The sequence below is a fragment of the Pogonomyrmex barbatus genome, unplaced genomic scaffold, assembly GCF_055798465.1.
Source record: "Pogonomyrmex barbatus isolate J1 unplaced genomic scaffold, ASM5579846v1 scaffold23, whole genome shotgun sequence".
In the NCBI taxonomy this organism is placed as follows: domain Eukaryota; kingdom Metazoa; phylum Arthropoda; class Insecta; order Hymenoptera; family Formicidae; genus Pogonomyrmex; species Pogonomyrmex barbatus.
The window spans coordinates 914,244-935,864 of record NW_028297120.1 but is presented as its reverse complement, the minus strand read 5'-3'; the positions used below and the strand labels follow the sequence as shown (position 1 = coordinate 935,864).

The following is a 21,621-nucleotide window of genomic DNA, read 5'->3' as shown; positions in this document are numbered from 1 at the left end:
ATATATATATATATATATATATATATATAATTAATCACGTAGTTTAGAAAAAAAAAGAATCTTGGAGTCTACTGGACGTAACAATATTTTTTGTTGAAAAAGTTTTAATACTCCTACATCAAAAAAATTCGAAAATTTAATATTAAAATTAATAAATACGAAAATAAAGATTTTTGGATTAACTTTCAATTTGTTAATTTAAGTTACTATCAAATTGGGAAACATAAAATATATGAATCGCAGATTCGGATGAGATAAACGAAAAACATGACATAATATTGACTGTTTATTAGTTATATAATAAACAGTTATATAATTTTATATATAATGCGTTTTTATGAAGTTTATAAATTTGTCATTAGCTGTACATATAATATTAAATTTTAATTGTGTATTTATGTTTAATCAACTGTATCTTTATTACCCATTTATTTCATTCGCATCGTATTTAACTGAAGTTACCATCATCTTTGAATTACAATGGGATGTGTTACCATAAAAAAAAAAAAAAAAAAACATCAATTGAATATATCGCAAGGGGACTTTATTAATGTTACAATAAAAGTAAAGTATTTTTAAAACAAAATACTCATACAAAAAGTATAAAATTGAACATTTGTACATTGATTTAGCATTTTAAAATAAGTAAAGTAATACAGTTTAACGCAATGCATGTTAATACACGTAACGCAATGCATGTTAATACACGTAACTTTAAGAAGTGTTAACATAAAATAAACTCCACGCATTCTCAGAGATCAAGTTTTATCTGCTTCCTACTTACTCTGTTTCTTCTTTCATAATTTGCAATACAATCTATCCTAACAAGATAAGTTCTATGTAGCATGGCTAGTATCACAATTCCAACTTCTCATCTTTGCAACTTATTGTATCTTAATACAATTTGAACAAAAAATATGCAATTACAAAAAAAAAAAAAAAATAGAAAATGTAGTTTGCTCAAGTGTAATTTACAATGTGAATTGATTTTGCTGATCTTAAGAGAGAAGCGTGATATATTCATCTATATACAAATAAAAATGTATTACAAATGTGAATAACGCCGCGATTTAAATACTTAGTGAGCTATTTTATGAAGTACAAATATCTAGTAGGTGTTTTAATATTCGATTAGAGCCTGCGCATATTATAATGTTAATCTAGTTTAAGAACATCGAAATATGTCTGAATGATAGACTTAAGTACGAGTTTTCTAATAATATAAATTACAGAAAATAAAATATCTCTATCAATGCTATTATACATGAGCATAATTAGTAGCTGCACGATAAGGGTCTTCAATTACAACAATTACTTAATATTTATACAAATATGTTTTAAAAAAATTATTTATATTTCGGTAATTCATCGAATGTTACTTGAAAAGTTATCGATATGTTAGATATTTAATTTTACTAATCTAATTTTTTGAGATCTAGTTTTGTAAAGATTAATTAAATTGCATGCAAAAGATGAACATTGTATTTTTAATTTTCGGTATTGTATCTTTATGACTGCACGCACTATAAGTTACAATTCAAACTATAGACAATACAAACATTTCAAATCTTTGTTGTCTAATAATAACTAATGTCAATAACTTGTTAATACATAATAATTAATTAACTCATCACAAAGAGACCGATCGTCATTTTTTCGTCAAGAGATTTGACGAAACCGATACATCAACATTCGATAAAACCGATAAGCTATCATCTTGCTGTCATCTTGAAAGATGATATTTCTTTAGAGTTCTTTTTCATCTTCAAAGCTCATGTGGCTTTGTTGTTTGGTCGAAAACGCGACATGTAAAAATCGCAATCCGTGCAATATAGCGTCGGTTCAATCACATTTCTCTTTCGGCAGAGATTGCAGAGTGTCACACATGCTCTCACAGTAGTCGCAACGCCCGTAGGCGTTTGCACAGAAGGCTGCGTCACCATTGGAACGACTTTTGCGGTGGACATCGCGAAGTGCATCTGTTTGGAAAGCGGGGGATGCTGATAAGGCGGATACTTCACGTTTGGCTGTATCTGACCATTCTGCAGAGTCTTAGGATACGTCTGATTAGACATCACAGAGCTTTGTTGCTCTATCTTCTGTGGTGGTGATGGTGGTTGCCGCTGATAGTTGTCATGTCTCTGTTGATAATTTTGTGCACTTTGTTGTGCATTTTGCTGTTGATAACACGCAAGCGAGTTAGCCGATGACTGATACTGCGGCTGGCCCGTTCTAGTCTGCGGAAGAACAGTTTGATAGGGGTAACCACCCTGATAGGAACTTTGGGAATATTGGCTTTGATATAGACTTGGCGATTGATTAGGCGGATACGAAAATTGCTGCTGTGAGTGCTGGACAGTTATTGGACTGGCATTATGAGACGGAATCCTTTGACTTAGAGTATTCTGCTGCGGCTGAACAGTCGGCTGCTTCATGTTCATTTGATTATGCTGTTGCTCCAATTGATTATGCAGTTGCTGTTGATAATACGTTCCATAGCCGTTTTTCTGAGGTACCATTTTCGCTTGCTGCATTCCATTTGGAATGTATTGTCCATTCATTTGCGTTGGGTAAGGACTGGCCGGCTTCTGGGTTTGCGATAAAGGAACAATCTGATTTCTCGGATGGGACGCTTGCGTCTGCGGATATACGGATTGTACATACTGCGTGTATCCATTCTGAGTATACCTGATCTGCTGTTGCAACTGCGGTGAATAGGACGTCGGACATTTCGTAGTATTCACGAGTACGCTGGCATAAGTCTCTTTACGATCGACAACATCTTTGCCTTCATTTCCACAAGAAGTCCCGGAAGATCCCTTTTTATCTGTTAATGATCCGACCGAATCGTTTGAATTCTGCCGTCCGAATGTCGGCTTAATGGTATCTGGAATCGGATTAACGCTCCTCAGCTGATCTTGGAAAGGCGTGGCTGGCACACTATCAGCTTCGCTCTTTAAAGGAAGAGTCTGCTGTTGGAATTTTGCGGCAGTGTTTTCGCGAATCGTCTCCGCCTCCTGAAGACTTCTGATTTCTCGCAGTACTTGAGCAGTTTCAGGTTTGTTCATCGCGGAACGCAGGACTCTTTCCAAGATAGGATTGGGTATATACGAGTCCTTTTCATCATCCTCCGCCGTTGCCACGAGCACCACTTGATCACAAAATGACACGCTCTTCTTCTTTCCAATCCGCCGTTTCACCTTCCTCGGAGCGATGTCTTCCTCGCTTGGCAGTATAGTTGTGTTTTGTATAGTGTTCTGCATCGCCACTTCGCTGATGTCGTCTTCCGGATAATCAACAGGCAAGCCATTCTCATGTGGGAGTGTCAAGGACATGGATAACATCGCAGCATTTAATTCGCTCTGTTGAGCGGACTCGTTTGGCGGTACCGTTGTAATAAAACTGCTCTGGCTAGAACTCGATTCGAAACTAGAGTTTAAAACTGTTTGAGAATTGGAACCTTCCATTTTCGTGAAAGCCACGGTATTCTCGGAAGATAATTTGGCCGATTTCGTACTCTCTATCGATGACGTTTCTTGAGGCACATCCGACATTAGTAATGGGGAAACGCAATTTACATTCTGCTTTGTTTGAGATTTCACGTCTGTGTCTGACTTTAAAGCCGGCTGCAGTTTGATTTGTTCAAATTTAGCAGCCATATCTTTTACTGAAGAAGTGACTCGCGGGCAATCCGTAACGTCACGCCCTTGGTCATAATTCTGTCCAAGAGTATTCATCATTAAATCACTGGTGCGTCTAGCAATAGTCGGTCCTGTAATCGTCGGCATCGACGGAGTTCTTACTTTTGGAATGTCCTGATTCAAAGGACCTTGCCTCTTCATTTTCCTCTCTGCTTGTTTAGCTTGTAATTCTCTCAGCCACGTTTCACTGGAAGATTTCTCCTCGTTCTCGTGCTCCTCCGCTCGTTTCTCTTTGTTCGAGTCATCGGTTAAAATCTGTTCTCTTTTGCTTTGCAACTGCGCTAACAGGCTTCCAATCTGCTGCACTTCGAGTTGCTGTGCGCGTTGTTGAGGTTGAACGGAAACTTGATGCTGTTGAATCTCTTGATGATAAGTCGGCTCATCAATCGGTGGCGGCGGCGGCGGGAAGTCCTCACTGGTTTGTCTCGAGTGCGATACCGAATGGATCAACGGATACGGTGGTGGTGGAAAGTCCTCGCTCGGCTGCCGCGAATGCGATATATTGCTGTTTTCGGGATAAGGTGGTAAGGAATCAGGCTGAAATTGTTGCTTAATGGGACTTTGCTCGTTGTGCACGTCCGCACGAGTGACAACAAAGGTCGGTTCGTACAGTATGCCATTAGCATATTGCACGACATCATCCTGAATCCTTGGCTTGCTGTTATAATTCGTTTGACATGTTCCAGAAATATTGGTGTTCTGTTCATTATAAGACGGTAAAAACGGAAGCGAATGAGACTCCGAGGAGTAATCAGCATAGTCTGAGTTTCTCATGTTTGTCATATTGGATGAGTTGTTCGCGTTCATGTGATTCCAATAAACGTTATTTTGATCCTGCGACAAAGCGGGCGCACACCGACCATCCGGCAAATATGCAGTTTTGTCAGATTGCTGCTCATTGTGCACTTCGCCCGAACACTTAGACTTGCTAAGCTGAGAAGTGGTTCTGAGCGGTGGGGGCGGAGGCACTTTCGCTACATGTAACACCTTACCGGCACTGCCATGGAAGCTCTTCCTCATCAAGCGACTTCTCTCAAGATTTGGATTGCTGGTGTTTCCAGGTCCATTATTTCCGGCAAACTCCAGATGTCCCTCTGACAAATAACCGCTCAGTGATTGGCTTACATCGTTGCCTTTCAAACCAACGTTGGAATCATCTACCGACTGTTTCGGTAAAACGTTGGATGATCCTTCCGCGTTGACATTTACCTGACCATCCTGTCCTTCTCGTAAATCCGGCATGCTTCTGTTCTTCCTCTTGATCAATCCACCCATAAGCAATTTCCTACGTATCTTATGCTGCTTCTTGCCTTGTTTCTGCTCTGCAACCGTGTTGAGCTGCGTACTTCTCATGATAGTTGCGTTAATCTCAGTTTCCTTCGGTTTCTCAATCTTTATCCCTTTTGGAGACGGTGACAGTCTAGACGGTGCTATCGAAAAATCCTTCGATACGTTCTTATTTCTCTCCTCGCTTCTCGCGCGTTTCTTATCTTTTTTATCATCTTCGCAACGTTTCGTACGGCTGAACAAGCCGGTTCTTTGCGTTGGACGATCGTACAGCATATATTCCTCATCCTCAATGACATTTACCGCCGTTGCTTTACTACGTAAAGTCTTCTTCTTCGGTAAAGTAGCATAAATTTCAATACTCTTCGTAGCGGGTTTATCTACCACTGTTGTTGGAGCATTTACTAGAAGTTCCCGACTATTTTGTCGAGAATGATTTCCTTTGTCTCGCGAACTTTGTCTCGAATGCTGACTCGATTTACTATTCTCTCGTGAGTGTCTTCCCTCGAGTGGTCCATCTGGAAAAATAAAAAACACAATATCAATTATACATGTCCTATTCTACATATTTCATCAGAATAATCGACATCTCGATTTCTTACCTTCTTTGTCACCGTTAATGGTAACTTGTTCCTGTAGCATTCTTCTATGCAAACTCCTCGTTCTCATGACGCAAGTATTGTGTTTCATTCTTGCTATCGTGATTGTGTGAGGATTATTGTATGGAGCGTCCATTGCAGCTCTGGCTTTATTACTGGCCGCGTTGCACAATGCGACAGCCGTATTAAGATCGCCAGCATCTTCGGCGGCGCGAGATTTGTCCAGCAACGCGTCCGTTTCTTTGCATAATCGTTCGCAATCGTCGCCGGAAGAAGGTTGATAACCTTCCGGTATTTGAGCGAGCTGTAAGAAATAATAAGTGAAATTACGCGCGAAAGAATACCCATGAATTTTACAATAGCAATTAAAAAATTAATATATTTCAAAATTTTTATCGTTGTTCTCAATTTTTATTTTGACATCTCTTTTGCCTCACCTGTAAATTATGTTTCAATCCTTGCTGAAGTGGAAGACTGTCCGTGGAAGATAAAGAATACGAGTCGTAACCAGCGTCGTAATGACCGCTACTGCTACTCGACAATTCTCCAGATTTGCTAATAGGACTTTTAGGTACGCCCGAGTTTCTCTGCATTTTGTTAACGATATACAAATACGTATTGTCCATCGTGGTTGAAGAACTCGACGACGCGCTGTTTCGATCGCCGGACCAATTACCAGAATCCCGTCTTCGAGGCACGTTCATATGATCGGGAATGCTGATACCATCTTGCGGCGTCGATCCCACACTTAAGCTGCGCGTCAATTGCATTTGCTGCTTTTTCTGCTGCTGCATTACATTTTCCACAGCGCGACGGCTAATATACTTTGATTCTATTTCACCATCAACTGCGTCTACGCCCTGCGTGATATTATTTTCACGTTAAGAAATTATATGCGAAGACACGTTTGCTTTTAATAAAAAAAAAGAAGGCATTATCTGTATTATACATAAACATTGATCATTCTATGCAACGTACCTGATCGCCGAATATATTGTTCTGGATATCTGTGAGATTCTGATAATCACTGTAAATCGTTCGTTGAGTATACAGGTGCGGCGGACTATCGGGATTAGGTGTGATGGCACGTCTGGCAGTGCTGTTGATGGATGGCTTCTCAGGACTAGGCGTAATCGAACGGCGAACGCTATTCTTTGGAGACGTCTTTAGACCATTACTATTCGGAAAAGGGATAATAGTCTTTGGGGCGCTCTCGGTATTAACAGGAGTACCGGCGGGCGTCGCGTATAGTAGTAGCAAAGGCTGGTAACGACCTCTTCTACACTTTTCCACGACTTGCTCCCACCGAGGTCCAATTTCCTTGACAGTGGCGTCATCGAAATAGATCCACACCTGACGATTTTATTTTATTATTACGTCACACCTTACGTCTTATAAAATCTGGCGTCGCTAAAACTACCTGGACAGACAGACTGACCTTCAATTTCGTATGGAAGAAGAAGGTAGAATAATGTTTTCCATAATAGGTGACCACTCCTACGAGATTATGCACGGTAGAGGCACCCCATCGGGAGTCTACTACGCTATGAAAGACATCGCTGAGCCGAAGGGATGTGCCTACGGTCGCAAAAACGTCCATGATGTGCTCCAACGACGGTCGTTCGCTGTCCCAGACGACACCGACAGAAACTATTTCCGGCCGGTTCATCAGGGTTCGACATATTTGTATTTTTGCACCGCAAGAGCTCTAAGTACCGGAAACAAAGAGAAATATATTTTTTAACATGACATCATTATTAAATCTCTCTAAACAATAACAATCATAATTTTGTCATCGTATTCTCTCGTATTTTGATCGTCCGCTGTCCCATTTTCGAGTAAGTTTAGAACTGTTGGATATAAGTTTATGGAAAGAATGTATTCATAAAACTCGTATTGGAATGACTCATTGCGGAGTCACGTTTCTTATTTATGTAAAATCCAATGTTATAAGTGGGATACCATGAAATTGATGACCAAATTTTGCGACAGGTCGTGCAAGCTTAACAGCTACAATTTTATCAAAGATTTCGTAAAATGTATTCAGGTTTAATCTTACTTACCGGACAGTCACGAATGTCACCCATTCCGCCGGCTCTCCGGAGAAGTTGCCCGAAAAGATCCGGATTATTTCTAGAGTTTAAAGACGTTTGATGAGCTTGAGATGTCAACGCTGACGCAGATACGTAATGAACCATCTGAAAAAGAAATAGAGATGATCATATATATATTTATTTTTATATTTAATAAATTTAAAACTTAAAAATTCAAGGTTTATAAAATATAGATTGGCCTAAATATTAATATAAATTAATATAAAATTAAGAACAATTATATATTATATAATAATAGCCAACAGTAAAAAGTTGAAAGCACAAATATCCTTGACAAACAAGAAACAATAAAAGATATGCAATTGATAATATACTTAGATCATTAATATCACTAAAAGTATATAATAAAATCTCTTTCATAAATTTTGCAAATAGAAAAGCAACAAATGTAAAATATAATCTATTAAATTTAATGATATCATTGCAGCAGAAATTGCAAGAAGAAATCAAATAATATCTGCTGACTAATTGTGAGCAATGCAAAAGTTTGTTAAATAAAATTTGATAGCACTACAGCATCTATCATTTTGCGTATAAGCAATCTTAAATAAATTAACATAATAAAATAATACCAGAATCATATTTTTATTTTAAATGCAAATAAAATAAAAATATTAAACATTCAATGTATGTAAGACAAAAATATGAACAACAGAAAGAAATACGAATATATAATATAGGCAAGATCTTAGATCAAATTAGCTCTTTTTATTTTTTAAAACTTTATATATATATATATATATTATATTTATATTTATAATATGTTATATATATATATATATATATATATAATTATATTCAATTATTCATCATATATCATAATTGTCGCCGTTATTTTTAACGAATTTGCAACGTAACGGCTCAAAGGTAAATTTTTTTCCTTTAATAAATTCCTTTAAAAAATATCAAAATCATATTATATTTGCAGATTTTGTTGTAAATATAATGCGAGTGCAAATATAATGCCAATCTGCTGGAGTATTCCGATTTAATCTGTTATTGAGCTGTCGGTATACTGCTAACATTTTGCTTAGAGGATAACAGCAACTAATTTCATGCTTTTTACGGTTCGCTGATTAACGATGCTCGATGTGAACACACCAAGGAAAACCAACTCCACCGACTGGATGCTGAGTGCTATACGTGGCATTATATATGTTGTTCTCTTCCATTGCGTGATATATGCAATTAAGTTGCAAAAAGATAACAAAGAAATGCTCGTAAAATTTATAAAAATACTCATAAAAGTATAAAGTCAAAATATAAAAATATTTCTCCCACGACAATCTTACGACAATTTTAATAATAAAATACTAATACTTTATTCGAACAAAGCTTAATAACAGAAAATGTTAGAGTAAAATATATGTCACTATATATATAAAATTAAATTTCAATCCGCTTTCGATTTTTTACAATTGTAAATTAAATCAAACAAATATCAGTGAAACGTATACTTGTTAGAACATATCCGTTTTATGACTACTCGTTATATAACTGCTACGCAATGGGAAACTTACAAAACAAAATTTTAATGAGTGAAATCAATATCTTTTTGAAAGAACAAAATATCTTTTCGTTTTCATAGTTGTAAATCGATATGACCTGAGTTTTCTTTATGTGAAAATATTTTATAAAAAATATAACTTGAAAAGATAAATTCTATGATAAATAAGTAAAAATAAATATAATAAATCAAAACTGTAAAAAAAGAAAAAAAATAGAATACGGTTTTTTAAATCGAAGCAAACAATTGAAAAATATCATATTTTGTTTGATTACGAATAAAATATTTTATTTTATTTAGAGAAAAATATTTTTATACTAGCGTTTTTTTTTTTCAAACAAATTTTTTCGTTTTTTTTTTTCATATCCTAAATTCATATCCTATGAAAATAAAACTTGAGAAGAAAAGATACTAACAAACTTGGGTAGGCAGGATAAAGCGTGATATTGTGTACCTTTCAAAAGGGCAGATGTTCGTGAAAAGAAGCAGAACAGAAAAAGATTTTATGTATTTCAGGTAAAATTTAGTGGTTAGCCGATACATAATGTAAACATACGAAAATGTAAACATAAAAAAAGAAATAAAGAAGATCACATAAAAATGCGATGTAACTTTGGTATTTTGCTTTGGAAACAAACATTGTGTTTTATTTCCTGTGTTGTCAAAATCACCGCATATAATTAATTGCACAGAAGTCTCTTTCTGTATGTAATAAAGAATATGTTTAAACGTATATACATATAAACATACAAATTATTTAATATTAAATTTGTACACGTTTTAGAAAATAAATAAGTCGGTCCGTTCAATAAAATGATAGATATCAAGTTTACATTTTTACAAGCGTATTAATATTTATAAAAATATCGTATTTTTCATACTACAATAATGCACGCGTATGTAATAATATAATAATGTATGCGTAAAGAACCTGATATTAATTACCTGTGTAAAAGGCAGTGGCTCTGACGTTGCTCCGCAAGCTCCACAGACGCTTTGCTCGACAAGTGTCATGGCAAATTTCTGATGCGGCACACAATGCCTCGCGCTACACATATCTTCAGCCTCGCCGCTTGCGATATGAAGGTGTATACGTAGGAGAATGTTCTCCTAAAATTAAAAAGAAAAATTGTATATTAACAGGCAGGCTCTCTTTTTTTTTTTTTTTTTTTTTTTTACACAATTTTTATCGCATTATTCGTAATCGTTTTGGCAAGGACAGGTTAAATATAATACGTCAAATAAATATGTATATTCATCCCTGATATTTTGATTATGATGTCAAAAAATAACGTATCTCTAATTTTGTAATGTGCAGAAGATTACGGTCGTCAACCTCACGCATTCAATTTGCATAATGCAAATACGTGCGTGTACTAGCCAGCGTATATTTATCTCAATAAAAATCTCGCGTTTGAGAATATGGAGAATAACGATTACACTACACAATTATGTTGTTACTGTCCTTGCATCTATTGTGCACTTTCGCTGCGTAAGTAAGACCAACTTGCATCGATATTATTCAGCCGATTGGTGCTGACATATATACGAGCATATTAGCGTCCAACGAGACCGTTGTGTAAACGAGAAAGTAGTATACCGGCGGTATTTGCAAGGCTCAACTAAGATCATTATTGCTAGACCAGTCTCGTCTGTAACTAGCTACCGTTAGAAACGTTCGATCAGCTTTGAAATGTTTAATAACGAAAATTGCGGGTTTTCCTGCTTCTGCTAAAGCGAGAGAAAATCCTGAGGCTTAATCGATTATATTTAATCGAACCTTCCGTTACCATAAAATTTTCTGTACTATTAACAAGAAAGTTCCATTTCTCTTCTCATTTTGACGAACAAAACGTAACGTAATAAAAATTAGTTTAATTATTTCTCGTTTTTCGTGCAAATTTTAAAATTTAATTAATCCAGAAAGAGAATTCTCCAAAAGAAAATGTTTTGTCACGTTCAAGTGACAAAAGTGAAAAAAATGATTGATCGATGAAGAAGAGATGTATTTTTATATTCAAGCGCGCTTTAACACCTTTCTGATCTGATCGATTGCCAATTGGCATTATCGCATATCCATCGCATATCTTGCTGCATATCTCAGTCAGAAGTAATCGTATCTGAAATGATTGGCACTTACGAAACATTCTGCCGCGTCGTCCATAAAACCAAGCTGAAACCTCTGTTGATCGAGAAAGCTCTCGGCCAACGCGCGGCGCAATGTGTCGGGTGGCAGAGCGCTCTCTTGCGAAAACTGCAGCTGCGAGAACAGGTCCTGAAACGAAACAATGCGACGAGGATTTAATTATGCGAGTCAGTAAACGAGATCTTGTCGCCGTGCATCGTCAAACATCAAAAACACACCGAAAATAATACACGAAATAGAAATATATTACCGCTACCGGTACATTTTATCTCAGTTTATGCAAGTGTATATTTTATCGTTGTATATTTACAACAGTTGATGTAAAATACATATTGTATTATTGCAATATTAACAGTTTTTTGGACTCAAAGCTCTAATTCTCCATTATATTCATTGAACTGTCGACGAACTATCTTCTTGCATGTGTCCGCTTGTAGAGATTCTAGGTACACATATTGCGCGAGGAGCAAATACAGAATATGAAGCGAATCAACAGGTGGAATAAATTTTCACCGTACTATAGGTGATAAAAATTTATTTGCTTTAATTTATTTTAATCTAAAGACAAACAATGCGCGCGTCGACAATGCGCGTTGCATTTTAATTCTAAAAATTGATATTTTGATATCACAGTAACACGTTTAGATAGCAAAATAAATTTTGTTCGTTACAGAAATTTCTTAGATTCTAACATTACACATAATTGTTTGTACAAATTAATTCATAGCTATACTTATACAGTTTTATCTATAAATTTGTGTGTATAAATCATTGTGCGTATAAATAAATTTTAATCTCAAAATAAAAATATAAATGATCTGAACACGTTGGCCTGATGAAAATCTAGGTAATTGCAAAGATTTCTAAAAATATTTTGTAAAAAAAAAAAAAAAAAAAAAAAAACAAAAGGGAGTGAGAAGGATTAATTTGAATTTTCTTGCACGGAGTTGCACGCTAGCTCTCTTTACATCACCGCTGATAAAACGGTTCTATGATAAAATCACATTGTAACGCTAAACTTACTGCATTGCTCTGCTTCTTTCATTTCCCTATTCAACATATCTCCGTCGGATAATCGGACGGTGCATAGGTAATTTCGTGAAGCGCAAGCGATTTTGCAACGAGAAAAAGGTGAGTGAGGACCGACGATGATGAGTGGAGTCGACGGTGGATATGCGATATGGGGACATCTCTCGACCATACCTTACCTTACGATTTTTTACTATCATCGGTCGTCGTACGCCACCGCTGTGATACATAGCAGAGGTCAAATAGAAGTACCGGACCGGTCGTAATTTGCGACCTATCGGCAGAAGCCGGGGTTCTAGTGGGTTTCGTAACTAATCCCTCCTCCCTGCTGATTACCGAGTAGCGGTTACATATAGAAAGTCAGTGCAGCATTTTAACCGCTGCTTGCCTAACGCAGCATTTCATCAACAAAAATATCAGATGCAACAGAGAGAGGAGAAACTCGAGATCACAAATTTGCAAATTGCAAATTTGTTATAGTTTAATCGATCTGTAAAAAAGCCTAATAAATGTGTTAAATAATGGATAAAAACTGATAATAAGTAGAACAATAAGCTAGAAAGATAGTAAGATAGTAAGATAGAAAGATCTAAGATTTTTTTTTTATGAATCTCAACCAATCCAATCGGAATTTGTCCGCCAGTCATTCTGTTATGTCCGTTGCGTCTGAGCTGATCGAGGTGGCAACCTAGTATGCCACATCAGCTCGCATCCGAAGTGAAATTCCTCAATGAAAGTTGTACTGCACATCGTGTACTAACTGTCTAATGGGTAATGACGATAGTGACAGATGTGGTACGTGCCCCGGTCGACGTAAATGCGACGCTGGTAACGCGGCGCGTCGATGTGCCATCAGGAAGAGGAGAACGCCACCACCTGTTCGAGACAGGTTTGGTGTCGCGTCTGATGTAGAAGAAACCAGCCAGGTTGTAGCGTGTACGCTATCAAATATTGCGTTAAATCGAGCGTGTGCGCGTCGAACGAAAGCGGTCATGTTTTATCGGTCATTAATGTTGGTCGCGTATATTTCTCTTAAGCTTAACAATATATTACGGGATATAAAATATCTATCGTGCGCAAAAGGTGGCCTGTTAGGGAAAATAACAAACGACTTTTAAGAATTAACATAATTTTTAATGTTTTTATATATATATATATATATATATATGCTTTCGTATATAGAGAAAAGAGAGAGTAAAAATTGTAACCACATATATTTCTATATGTATATATAAAGACGATTCACATTCAATGAAGCATTCTCACAGTTACAGACTGTACTAATTTGAGAGAAACCATACGTGTGGATTGTCTTTGTTGAGTAATTAGCTTGATCATTAAATTCATTATCGGTTATTCATTGTAATTTGATTAATTAGTACTACTCTTACTGTGAAAAGTATTATGATTCTCGAAAAACTCTCTGACGCGACTCTCTCTAAAAAAAAAACTAATGAAGAGATCAATAAAATATAATTGTACTTTTTTCAGATCGCTCAGCTCAATGTTGCAGACCGAATCTTCTTTCTCCATACCGCTGTCTTCCCCTTCTTCTTTAATGTTATCTTCCGTTGTAATCTTCCTCTCCTCGCTCTTGATTTCCTGATGAAAATTGGATGACGGCGAGATCGTCGCCGACATGGATGTTGTCGCCGACGCATTTTGACGGACCTTTATCCACTTTAACATATTTACAGCTTCCGTACTGTTAAAGTTGGAGTAAATTTCATTGTTTTTATCGCATATCACAATTTATTATTGTCATTTTCATTTGATAAAATTTGCACAGTAAAAGATCTATACATTTGTTCGAGTCTCCCAATGCGCTTCCAAATCGAAATAAAGAAACATTGTGAATGCAAGATGAATTGTCTTCCGGACCAGATAAAGACAAAACGCAAACTTCCACTCGGCAAAAGTCTCTTCATGATGGATTCTTGGCACGATAACGTTGTTTTCATTTCTACACACGATACTTTACCTGCTTATCCGAGAAATACCGTTTCGTATATTTGTTCTGTAGTATGTTTTATTTTCTTCTTCTCTTTTTTAGGCTAATATAACACCGTTATCTTTCTTGTTTGTTCAGTTTTATACGTACGACGGCTGTGTTTTATTCGAAATAAATTGAGAACAATGATCGCTTTTCAATCCTCTTGTATCTCTTCTGCCTTTAAAATGTCCTTTCTTTTTCATTTCTGAGCATTAAATTGTTGAACAATGTTGTAATGTGAAAAAAGCTGTAAGCGTCATTTTGTGACGTAAGTCACAGTTTGAGTAATAACGCTACAATCACAATTGCGATGTATCAGATAAACGAGAGAGCATTTAAGAATATGAGAAAAGAGATACGAAGGTTGAAGATGAGCAAGCAGGCAGACGAGAGTCAGAGAAGCAGATGCTTCTTCATAAAGAATGGAGGAAGAATCGTATCCAGCAACTGCATACCGGATATGCCGGCAGAACCGGTGCCAGATGAATCGTGAGCTCGATGAAAAATGTAAACTTGTTTAGCCAGTAAAGTTGTTTTTTTCAATTCGCAAATTTGACATTATTGTGATCAGTTTACAGTAGTTTTAGTATTCGATTCCAGGTAGCGAATCTTCTTCGACTTAAAATAATATTCTTGTCCATTGTCATCAGAAAGCGATCAGCTGCAAGTATTAAAAATAATCGAACGAAAAAAATATTCTTCTTTAAAATATCTTCTAAAATTATCTGGATATTTATAAATATCATTTCTTTACGCCAGTCCATTAAATTAAGAGTAGCAGAGTAATTTTTATTATAAATTTACAACAGATATTTCCTCAAATAATGTTTCTTCATTGCACGTTAATATGTTCAATGTTTGGAGTAAACCACTTTGTTTCATGACACATACCACGTGCTCCCCTCCTTTTGTCGCGTTAGCTTCTCTAGATAAGAACAAGTTTCTTCCACCACCTGTCTATAGTTGCTCCGTATCTTTGAATCTCCGTTATCCAAAAGAAGATTCTACATATAGTTACGTTATTGCATTATCTAACTACACTCGCACTTATCCACCTTCCGCGAAAGGATATTACAGCACCATCACGGAAGTAGAAAATCATGTCGCACCGTTCCTCCCTCGCGAACATCTTTTCCGGAGATCATCAAGAAGAGAATGAAAACGCCTTCCTTCGCGCACAGCTTCCACAGTTTCGCAGCTTAAACTTAGCACGGAGGATCGCATCGGAGAAACGTGAAGAAAGAATACGGAACTACCTGCACGCGGCGCCGTACACCCATACCTGAAGCCAGCGACTCGCGGTGCGCTGGCGAATATCCCTACCCTCTCTTCTGGTTTCTCCTCGTCTTCCTCTTCTTTCTAAGAGAGACCGTGCAGTGTCCCCTTTCTCGCTCCATCCCACCTTATGATAGAACCGAGAACCAATGACGTTATCCGTTTAGCTGTCCTACGTTCACCTACCTACCTGAACACCTGAACAACCTGAACCCCACAGCAGCCCAATCGGGACATTATTCGACTCGCACAAGTTTTAGCTAACCCAATTTTTTTTTTTTCAAAGGAAGATGATAAATCATCCAATCATCGCTTTTTCGCGATGAATGTAAATATTCTTTTATTGTATCAAGAAAATCATCACAACACGGGTGCTGCTAAACGACGATTCGTTATGATCCAATTTAAGTTTATTTCTTCTTCTTCAGTATATTATAATGCTCTCATTGCTCTCACGCTGTGACTTATAAGATATTTTAAATCGTAAACAGTGCGTATTATTCATATTTTATAATATTCTTGAATCGTACTTATTTTTTTCTAAAAAAAAAAAGAATTTTTTTAAAAATAAGGAAAAAATTTATACTTTTTTATAAGATAAATATCGTAAGTTTTGAATAGACAAGTTCAATGACTATGTGGTAATTAGCATTTATGTTTCATTTCTGATACTTACTAACTAAATTATACGAGTTATGAAAAATATATTGTTTGTATTAAATATATATATATATATATATATATATATATACAATAAATAAATGTTAAGAAAGAAAACATGAGAGATCTAATATATTACTGTACAAAGACAAATACGATTTTACTATATAGTTCAAATTGCAATTGAATCACTAAAATCCAGAATAAGCTCGCAAGAGATTTGATAATAAAATGGACAAACATGAATTAAATAATATATTTGAATCTAATTAAGACTAAAATATTTCGTTTAATATTACTTATAACATATTGCAAAATATCGATCTTGCGTATACATTTACAGATAGAATAGAACTGAACAGGAAATTGTTCTATTAAATGTTGGCGATATTATTTAATCAAGAAGCGTGGGCACTGTCGCGTAAAAGAAGTAGCCACTTACGTTCAAGAACTCAGAACATTTCCTCCCTCGTTTACGAGACAGGATATAAATCCGGTTAAGTTTGCTTGTAAAATACTTGTCTCCGAACGAGTATTTAAATGGTAATGGTAACCCACGTCTCTACAGACTCTTATCGTGCAGGAAATCCAGGATTGGATTTTCTCAAAAAATTCATCAAGAATAATAATCGCATTAATTTTAAATAATAAAAATCAAGAGAATATATAATATAAAAATATTATATTATATTATTAAAATAAAAACAAAAATTGTAGTTTCAATCGTTTTCAGTGCTTCGACTCAAGTTCAAAGAAACTAGTGGCGACCGGAAATGATCCGATAATAGCGGGAAATTATGTCCGTAACCGAGGTGGCAATCTATAAATGTGTTTCTACCACAAGTTGTCGCGACATAAAAAAAGGGGTTACAAATCGCACCTTCGGTAAGAACGGCAAGATGTTTTTCGAAGATAACGGTTATTGTTTGGCGACACCAGCGAATATTTTTAATTAGAGAGCGCTCTCCTAATTACGTACACCAATTATCTAACAAAGTAATTGTATTCAGAATATGAAATGTGCAAAGATACCAGAATTATGCTTAAGCATTGTCGATATGATCTGTGCCATTAGAGACATTGTACGGTTCATATCACACAGCTGCATCGGAATTGAATTCTCATAATATAATGATTATATAAATTTTTAAAAAGTCATTCCGGCTTTTCAGAAAATGCAAATGGTTAAACAGGAAATACTTTATGAGGAACTATTGCCTCATAAATAATCATCAATGCTAAATTACATTGTTTGCACAACATTAAAAATTCTGTTCTCTTCCTAGTTAACCAAAGCAGAAGCAACAGATCAGTCACCGATAATAAAACGTTGTGTGAAAGTAGTATCTGTAGTAAATTAGACATTTTAAGGAAACGCATTTAACGAAAATTTGCGAAATTTATTTATTGTCAGAATGTATATTCTTAACATGCATATTCCTTAAAATTGGACACGCAAGGAGAATCGTGTAATATAGAGGGCCCTCTCGTAACTTTCAAGAATTCTCATTCTTATCCTTCCTTCCTCCAAAATGCATTCGTGATGAATCATCTTAGGTATTTTATTAGGGTTAAATTCTTCGCCGAGTAGATATTGATCACCATATCGGTATGCAAGAGCATAATCCTTTTTGATGTGATAAAGTCTTTACTTAAAGATTCATAACAAGTGATTTTTTTTTCTTAAACATTAATATTAAAAATTTATTAACCAGATTAATAAATTAATTACTTAATTTTAAAATGCATGCAAGAGTGAAATTTATTTACATAAACAAATTTATTTGTTATCTTTCACGAACGCTGTAAAAATAACTATCGAAAAATATTTATAACATGTCATCTGCGAAAGGATGTGTTATCTGTATGTAGATAAGATTATCTAAAAACATTTGGGAAAAATGTTACCTATATCAGAAAATGTCCAGTATAAACAGCATATTCTGAAAACCTGTTTCCCCTCAACTAATAAGCCAGGGTATCATAACAGGTAGATCTTCTACCGTGTAATAATAGTTATAATTTCTGCTTAGGGGCTGGATCGTTTTTACATGTAGGGGGGGGTAAATCCCAGAAATTATCTGTTTTAGCTCCCGACATGAAAAGTAAGTTCAAACATTACAAGACTCAAACTCGTTCCAGCAAAATTATTATTTCAAATACCACGATTCTTCTTTGTTCTAAGATATATGAAACGTAAATGTATTCTAAATTGAAATTACTTGATATTAAATTGTCCAGTTGACAAATAGCGTGCGCGATTTATATCTGACACGGAGATTAGGATAAATTAAGCAAGCTTGCAAGAACATCCTTTATCATTATCTAACATTAAAATCGTGCAATTATTGTCACGCGAATATTCTGGTATTGCGTAACGTTCACACCTGATGCTCTCTACGGTAAGAAAATGAGCTTTGCTGGATGACTCTCCGAAATTGCGGTAATTTCGGCCGCAAAATTGCGGCCGGTTGAAAGACGAATCTGGTAACAACGAAGCGCACACAGGTTTTTCCGACCGGTAATTGTTCCCGCGAATTGCGCGTTAGTTACCCTACGCTTGAAGCAATTAACTCTCAAGATTGCTAATTAACCTCCGTGAGAAGATTGGCGAGGAACTCGCGTTTCCATCTATTTCTCGAGTAGCCTCGAATACGCGATGTTTACTAATCGCGTCTAGCTTGACACCAGTTCCTTCTTTTATGGTGGATGAAACGGCTGACCCTCCACGATAAAAGTAGACAACGCCTGCGATGACGGCGTGGTTATGGCTATGGCGTTCCTCGCCAATCACGAACGAAAACCGAGAACATCGTTGTCGGTAGAGCACCGATCCCGTTACAATGGTCAGTATCTCTACATGATTGCAAAGAACGTGACAGGGAAAATGACACGGTAGCAAATAAGGCCAAGACTTTTATTATCAGCATCTGTGCAATGACAAGGGAAGGAAACAATTAATTAAATTATGCTATATATTAAAAACATAACTGTTATATTAATATCTTTTATTTTCGAGTTTCTAAAAAAATTAATTGTATATCATATATAATTATTTATGGATTAAAATCCGGTAAGAAAATTTTTATTAGGAGGATATTAATGACGTTTATTATTCTAAAATTTGCAAGGTTTGTTACTATTTAATAAGTTCATGATATTCAATTTCAATAATTTAAGAACATGCTTGTGAATTAAAAAAACATAACAAAATGAGAAAAAAATTATACAATAAATTATTTATGTATGACTAAATAATAAATACATCAATATCCAAAACATCTTTGTTGTAATTATTGATTGAACAAATTTCGACTTCGTCTAGTCTTTATATGCGTTTCAGGGCGAAGAGAACAGTACATTGAATGGAAAATAATAAGCTTCCTCACACGTAAAATATCAAGATATTTTATCTGCTGGGCACACCCCATTTTCGCTGTTACCGTGGGATCATTTCGAAAGATGATCGTCATTGAATTTCATAGTAGCGTAGAACTTATCTAATAGGAAAAATAGAGAATCAGAGTTTTTCTTTGTATGAAAATTGTCTAAGGTACTGTTTTTCTTTGTTAGGACGAAGTTGTCAGAGCCTATCAATACGTAAAAAGTGTCAAGGGTAGCATAATGTAAAAAGAATAACTTAATAAAACATTTGTGATTACACGCGCGAACTATCATCAATCTCATAATTAAGGAGAAAACAAAGAAAGATGCCGTTGATAAATATATTTTTGTAGACAACTCTTCTGCGTATTTAGCCAAGATTTTTTAAATTTGTTAAATCACATGTAATAGAATAAATGAGTGTATTAAAGGAATTATCTTTTTCCATAATTTTTTGATTCACTCACCTTGAGTGCGCAGAAAATGCAGGATTCTCTCATGCACGCATGTCCGGAGAGCTCTCTGAAGCTCCGTCGAAAGATGTCGAGATGCCATAAGACCTAAAAAATAAAATCAAGAAAATTCGTGAAATATTTTTTAAATTACATTTTACATACTATATATGCTTATACTCTTATTTTTATGTAAATTATTTATATTTATTTAGCCCCCAATTAATATGAATATTTGATTTATGAAAATCATATGGCTATTAAAGAGTTAAAGCGGAAGTTCTATAAAAGAATTTAAATTAGATGTTACACTTCAAAAAGTGTCGAATATTGTTTTGTATCGTCACACAAAAATGTAATTTATAAATAAATATTCTTTATAAGAAGTATGATAAAATTTTATAATAATAAGTATAATATTTTATACATGCAAAAGTTATATTAAAACTTTTATTATATTAAAATATTATATAATTTTATTATATTAAAAATTTTATTTGCATAATATGTGCTTTATTGATAAAGTTTTTATTGATTAAATACTTATTGTGAACAATGATATATTTTTTTCCTATTTAATTTCGAGAATTACATATATGCTCTCTTCAAATAGATTTATTTTGTTTTTATTTGTTGTTTTCCTTTCCACGACATATTGTTTCAATATATTTCTATACATGACAAAAATGCTTTATATAGAAGCATTGGTTTTTCGTAACGCGATATAAATTATTTTTTTTTTTTTCTTTATCATATCGCGATTTTGAAATATTATAAAAATTATAAACAAAAAAATATATAACATTAATATATCTTATTAGACGTCGTGAGATAGGTTAGTATTACCTACTGATGACTAATCATCGCGATAAGTAATCTTGCTCAGTAGGAAAGAAATCGTAGGTTCGAATATTTAGAACATTGTCATGCACTCAGTCGGGCGGTCGGATGGTGCGAAGCTATCATCCATGGGATTATACCTGAACGCCTTTAAGTTCCTCTCTAGTCAAAGATGGCAATGATATCTCTAGGAATCTCGTGAGTTGAAAGACTTAAAACAATGTAAGACTACTAAGGTCGCCACCGCCCGTCGTCGGGATCTCATCGCACGACGTCTAATGATCGAACATGAGTTTCGCGAGACTCGAAATCGTCTATAGACAACTTAGGATCTATGTATTCTTCATGGAATATATCTTAGTTTATATAAAATATATACTTGCACTCTTACTTTTATGTAAATTATTTGTATTTATAGCCCCAATTAATATGAATATTTGATTTATGAAAATCATATGGCTATTAAAGAGTTAAAGCGGAAGTTCTATAAAAGAAATTTAAATTAAAGATGTTACACTTCAAAAAGTGTCGAATATTGTTTTGTATCGTATCACACAAAAAAGAGGAAATTATGTTCCGCTATGCAGGACGCGGAAATCGTGATTTACTTTCTCCTGGTGTAATAATGCGCTCG

At 35.1% G+C, this 21,621-nt stretch overlaps 1 protein-coding gene across 3 annotated transcripts in view; it reads right to left on the bottom strand.

Annotated features, from left to right (window-relative positions):
- Nucleotides 1–522: 522 nt before the first annotated feature.
- Nucleotides 523–21,621, bottom strand: part of ec (ubiquitin specific peptidase echinus) — a 72,727-nt gene continuing 51,628 nt past the window's right edge. For all 3 annotated transcript variants that reach the window (XM_089078570.1, XM_089078571.1, XM_011634647.3), the window contains 9 exons: nucleotides 20,163–20,255; nucleotides 11,349–11,483; nucleotides 10,154–10,318; nucleotides 7,651–7,785; nucleotides 7,026–7,295; nucleotides 6,566–6,940; nucleotides 6,025–6,447; nucleotides 5,591–5,891; nucleotides 523–5,506 (listed from right to left, as the gene is read on the bottom strand). In XM_089078570.1, coding sequence (XP_088934696.1) covers nucleotides 1,773–5,506; nucleotides 5,591–5,891; nucleotides 6,025–6,447; nucleotides 6,566–6,940; nucleotides 7,026–7,295; nucleotides 7,651–7,785; nucleotides 10,154–10,318; nucleotides 11,349–11,483; nucleotides 20,163–20,255 — 5,631 coding nt within the window. In that variant the 3' untranslated portion in view covers nucleotides 523–1,772. The remainder of the gene's footprint in view (nucleotides 5,507–5,590; nucleotides 5,892–6,024; nucleotides 6,448–6,565; nucleotides 6,941–7,025; nucleotides 7,296–7,650; nucleotides 7,786–10,153; nucleotides 10,319–11,348; nucleotides 11,484–20,162; nucleotides 20,256–21,621) is intronic.